Source organism: Nannospalax galili, unplaced genomic scaffold (assembly GCF_000622305.1).
Source record: "Nannospalax galili isolate Female #2095 unplaced genomic scaffold, S.galili_v1.0 scaffold433, whole genome shotgun sequence".
Lineage (NCBI taxonomy): Eukaryota > Metazoa > Chordata > Mammalia > Rodentia > Spalacidae > Nannospalax > Nannospalax galili.
Genome location: NW_008338715.1, coordinates 9191720 through 9197035, shown reverse-complemented (window position 1 = coordinate 9197035; position 5316 = coordinate 9191720). Strand labels below are relative to the sequence as shown.

General features: G+C 40.5%; 1 protein-coding gene across 2 annotated transcripts in view; it reads left to right on the top strand.

The window, feature by feature from the left end:
• The window catches only part of Rest (RE1 silencing transcription factor), a 38701-nt gene extending 33653 nt beyond the window's left edge, over positions 1 to 5048 (top strand). For both annotated transcript variants that reach the window (XM_008833289.3, XM_029563594.1), the window contains exon 4: positions 440 to 5048. In XM_008833289.3, coding sequence (XP_008831511.1) covers positions 440 to 2586 — 2147 coding nt within the window. In that variant the 3' untranslated portion in view covers positions 2587 to 5048. The remainder of the gene's footprint in view (positions 1 to 439) is intronic.
• The last annotated feature ends 268 nt before the right edge of the window (positions 5049 to 5316 follow it).

Genomic DNA, 5316 nt, shown 5'->3' with positions numbered 1-5316 from the left:
TTATGTTCTATTATACTTTTGCTTTACCTGTAAATAAAAAATTGAGGAGACAGAGCGAAAAATAATTAAATTATTTTCTTTGAGTGACCTTGTCCCAGAATTAACACCCAGAGTCCAGCTGACTTTGCCAATAATTCTGTCCTTTTTGATGAGCCTCTGTACTTTAATAGTGTATAGTATTCTTTAATAGTGCACTATCTGTGTGAACTGTTTGGGAGATAATGGTCAACTGAGGCAATTGTTTCTCTAATTTTCTTGGGAAATCAAGCCTCCTTTAGGGATAAAGAAAAGGTATACAAATAAATATGGAAATGTAAGGTGCATGATAAAGTCTTTCCAGTAGTCTTTGTGGTTATCTTGCATCTACAGCTCATTAAGTATTTTGATACTGGGTTTATGTCTTAGTCTGTCTCTTCTAACATCTCTTCTTTACCTTTAGGTGAGAAGCCATTTAAATGTCATCAGTGCAGTTATGTGGCCTCTAATCAGCATGAAGTAACCCGCCACGCAAGACAGGTTCACAATGGGCCTAAACCTCTCAATTGCCCGCACTGTGACTACAAGACGGCAGATAGAAGCAACTTTAAAAAACACGTAGAGCTGCACGTTAACCCCAGGCAGTTCAATTGCCCAGTGTGTGACTATGCAGCGTCCAAGAAGTGTAATCTCCAGTATCACTTCAAATCTAAGCATCCTACTTGTCCTGACAAAACAATGGATGTCTCAAAAGTGAAGCTAAAGAAAACCAAAAAGCGGGAGGCTGAATTGCACGATAACACCACCACCAATGAAAAGCCAGAGACAGAGCCAACGAAAATAAGGGGGGATGTGTCTGGAAAGAAAAATGAGAAATCTGTGAAGGTGGAGAAAAAAGATAATGTTTCGAAAGAGAAAAAACCTTGCAGCAGTGTCTCAGCGATCCAGGTAACCACCAGAACTCGCAAATCAGCAACGGAGACTAAAGTAGCCGAGACAAAGCAGATGGATGTGCACACAGGAAATTATCCAGAAAGATCCTGTAAAGTCAAGAAAAACAAAAGAAAGACAGATGCTGAAGCCCGTTCCTTGCAGGACTCTGTGAATGAGGAACCAGTGGCAAAGAAGAAAAAGAAGGTAGAGAGCAAATCCAAAAATAGCCTGGAAGTGCCAAAGGGTGACGGTAAAACAGAGACTAAAGTGGAAAACAAAAAGCAAAACGCCTGCATTAAGAAAGGTACAAAGAAGAAAACTCTGAAAAATAAATCAAGTAAAAAAAGCAGTAAGCCTGCTCAGAAGGTGCTTGCTCAGGTGGAACCTCCTCCCAGCCAGCCCGTCCAGATGGAGCTGCCTCCTGTTACAGAGCCCACTCCCATGGAGGTTACCCTTCCAGGACCTACACAGGCCGAGCCGCCTTCTCCCTTGGATAGTGCTCAGACCTTGGATAGTGCTCAGACTGGGCCTGTTCCGGTGGAGCTATCTCCCACAGAGCCTGCCCAGATCCAGCCTGCCCCAACCGGCCCTCAGACAGAGCCACTTCCTACCAGGGAACCTGCCGAGACAGGCCCTCAGGTGGAGGCGCCTCCTCCCATGGGGCCGCCTCCTCCCATGGAGTTGCCGCCTGTGGAGCCTGTTCAGATAGAGGCCACTCAGATGGAGCTGCCTCCTCCTGTGGAGCCTGCTCAGAAGGAGCCTGCTCAGCTTGATCCATCTCCTGTCCTAGAGCCTCTTCTTCCCATCAAGCCAGTTACCAAAAGGTCATCTCCTCGAAAAGACAATAAAAAGGAAAAGCTGAACATGCAGAGCGAAATGGCAAAGCAAGAGCAAGTCCTTACTGAAGTTGGCTTAGTTCCTGTCAGAGAGAGCCAGCTTCTGAAGGAAGGTAAAAGCACGCAGGATCTCTCAGCCCTGACGCTACTGCCAAAGGAAGACTTAAGAGAGGAGACATCAGAAGACCAAAACACAGTCTCTGAAGGTGAAGGACATAAAAAAGTCCCTCTTAAGAAAGTAGGAACAGAAGAAGCAGATAAGAGTCTAGCTGATCATGCTGCTCCCAAGGAATCTGCCAGTGCTTCATCCTCCGAGCAGAACCTGAGGGTGCTGGACAGCGAAGCATTGCATGAGAAGTGTGAGATGGGCTCCACTACGCTTTGTGGAATGGAGATGGGCTCCGAGCATACCACCACAGAGAATGTCCCTGGTAGAGACTCGCCCGTTGAGCCAGTTTCACCATTGCCTCTTCCCTCCTCGGTAGAAGAACATGAATCAGTGTCCCCAACTGTAATGGCTTCACCTCCTGTTACCGTAGCAGAAAATGAGTCTCAGGAAATTGATGAAGATGAAGGCATCCATAGTCACGATGGAAGTGACCTAAGTGACAACATGTCTGAGGGGAGTGATGATTCGGGATTGCACGGGGCTCGGCCAGCTCCACAAGGAGCTAGTTCAAAAAGTGCAAAGGAAGCCTTGGCAGTCAAAGTAACTGAGGGAGATTTTGTTTGTATTTTCTGTGACCGTTCTTTTAGAAAGGAAAAAGATTACAGCAAACACCTCAATCGCCATTTGGTTAATGTGTACTTCCTTGAAAAAGCAGCTAAGGGACAGGAGTAATTAAACTTTGGACAAGGTGCAGTTCATAGTTTATAAGAGCTATTCCATTTTTAATTGGTTTATGACGGTAGATGAGGTTGCTTTAGTGTTCAGCAGTGATTTTTTTTTTTTTTTTAAGTAACATTCTTTTTCTTAGGACTGTATGTTTATCTAGTGATTTGTTCATTTTAGTAAATCCTAGGGAGTTAATGTAAGAAAATCAGCAGCTACCTGAGTCTGTTAGCATGTGCGGTCAGGTGTCATGAGAAGGGCAAGACTGTAGAGGAGCATTCTGTTGCGTTGTCCAGCTACGCCTTGTCAGCTTTTCTGTCCTCATTTTATATAGTTCCTATTTTTATTTCCTTGTTTAGCTTGATAAAAATTGGCTTAGTAAATTACTTGAAGAATTTGCCTGCTTTATATAAAGTTAGCACTTTAAGGTTTCTTTAGAGATGAGAAAAGACATTTAAATTGAAGAAAAATTCTCCCAACAATGGACATTGTGTCAGTCCAGATATTTGCTTCCTGACTTATGATCAATATATTGTGTATGTTAATTGTCATAAAAAGTGATTTTGGTGTTTTATTTTGGTGCTTTACTGGCTTAAGATGTTGCACATGGTTCTTGTTTAATTTTTTAAACCTATGCAGTTAATTTTTTTCTAGAAATAGCATTGTGTTGAATAGTAACACTTTATACATATATATGCATGCTTTTTTTGCCTTTTTGGAGGGATGCTTTTAGGCTGGTTTGCAAAAAGGAAGTTTTCTTTTTCTTCGCTGCAGTTGTCTTTTGCAGAACAAATAGTGTGCAAGTTTGTGAGCAAATGGAACACAGAAATTCAATCCATTTAAAATTATTTTTCACCTCATGTCTGTGTCAGAATCTGATTCTTATGTTATTTTGAACGGATAACGTAATTCTACACTCTCCACGTTGATTCTGCACTAGATCCCATGTTAAACAATTTTTATCTCAAATATCAGCCATTGGGTATTTTGCTGTTTGGTATATAGAATGTTAAATCACCCTTTGAAGAAATTTTTTTCTTATACATAGATGGTTGGTGACCATATGGCTACTCAGCTGAACAAAGGACTACAAGTGGTATTTGGAAAGATCACCTGGAATTAGGAGACCTAAGTATCCTTCAAGCTGTAGAATGTCACTTGCGAGATTCCAAAGCCATAGCTGTCACATGGCAGATGTAGAGTGAAGACTGGTAGGAGTTGTGGGAAACAGCCGTAACTTCCAGTGAGTACCTGAAAAAGGCTGTGGTAATTAAGTACAGTCCAGATTTTAAGAATCATACTTTCTCAGGGATCTCCACAAACTAGTGGGTGTCCTGGCTGTCCCTGTAGACAGCCTCTTTCTATAGGTAAGGCTTCAAGTGAACTGTAGCTATCCTGGTGTTCCTCTGGGGTACTTTGTATGAAAAATGGCAGGTGCTCCAAAACCTTTGTGGGTGGTTTGGCTAATTGCCAGAGTATGAAAGAATCCAACAGGATTTTTCTGACTGGTAGGAGTTGTTTATTGCAGGTGATAGGAAGTAGGATTCCAATAGGGAATCTTGAAATTTTGACTCTTTATGCTCTATTTTGAAATAACTTCTGTGTATTTCATTTATTTTCTTTGCCTGGTGATCTCTGAGGCAGGCTTCAGATTTTGGCAGTATAACATGAAAGATAAGCATTAGTGTATGGGTGAAAAGCTTGGTGAATTCTAAGAGTGAAGTTTGAGTTCAAGTTGGTTGAACTTGGAATTGACTGGGAGGCCAAAGATTTAAAGAAGTAGAGGATTCAAGGCATAAATGTGTGATGATGGTGTGTTTTGTTTTGTGTGCATGGATGAGATTTTGTTAAGTGTTGAATTCTAGGCTCCGACAATCATTGTCAGCGAAGATCAAGCTGCAGATATTTATGTTTTAAAACTTAAATTATAAAGCTAGTTAAGTCTTTCTAATAACTAGTGTTAATGTTCATGAGCACATTTTACCTACATTACCTTTTCAAAATACTGAAAAAGATGCATTTCAAGCACAGGTTGGAGATTGGGAGTTGGTTCGAGGAAGAGGTCTTTGTGGATTCTTTCATACAGCAAAAGGGGAAAAAATGCCATCTGGGAATTGAAAAAAATTTTAATCTAGTTTTAAGACTAGAAACCAAAAACCAAAATATAAAGGAAATAAAAGTTGATCTTTAAAATCATCATTACCTGAAGTTGAGTGGGACTTCAGGCCTTTCTTCCAGAAAACAAGGACTTGGTTGTCAGGCCTATATTAGGCCCTGAACCTTAATGCCATGTGTTTGTACTTAATAAAAATTGTTTCAATGAAAAGCATATTAGTAATTGGAACTTCTAGTCCAGTTTGGAGTTCTTCCATTTGAAAAATGTGATATTTGCATGGAATTGTCTGGATCTTGTTTTCTAGTCACCCCCTATAACCACCCCATAGACTTAAGCTAGAATTTTCCTCTTTTGCTAAAGGAACAGAAAATGAACATGTTACTTGTAAATTGATACTTAGTGACTAGTGATAATCTGAACTGGTAGAATATGTCATAAGCCTAATCCTAGGTAGTCTTATGAAAATGTATCTCTTAATTATTTTTTGAACTGTATTCACATTTTTCTTCAAGATATCTTGTTGCATTTTTTCCCTTTTTAAGAGCTGCTTCTTGTTTGGGGACTATTTTTTTAATTGAGGCATAATTCATAAGAGGCTGCATCATTTTGGTAATATTTCTTAC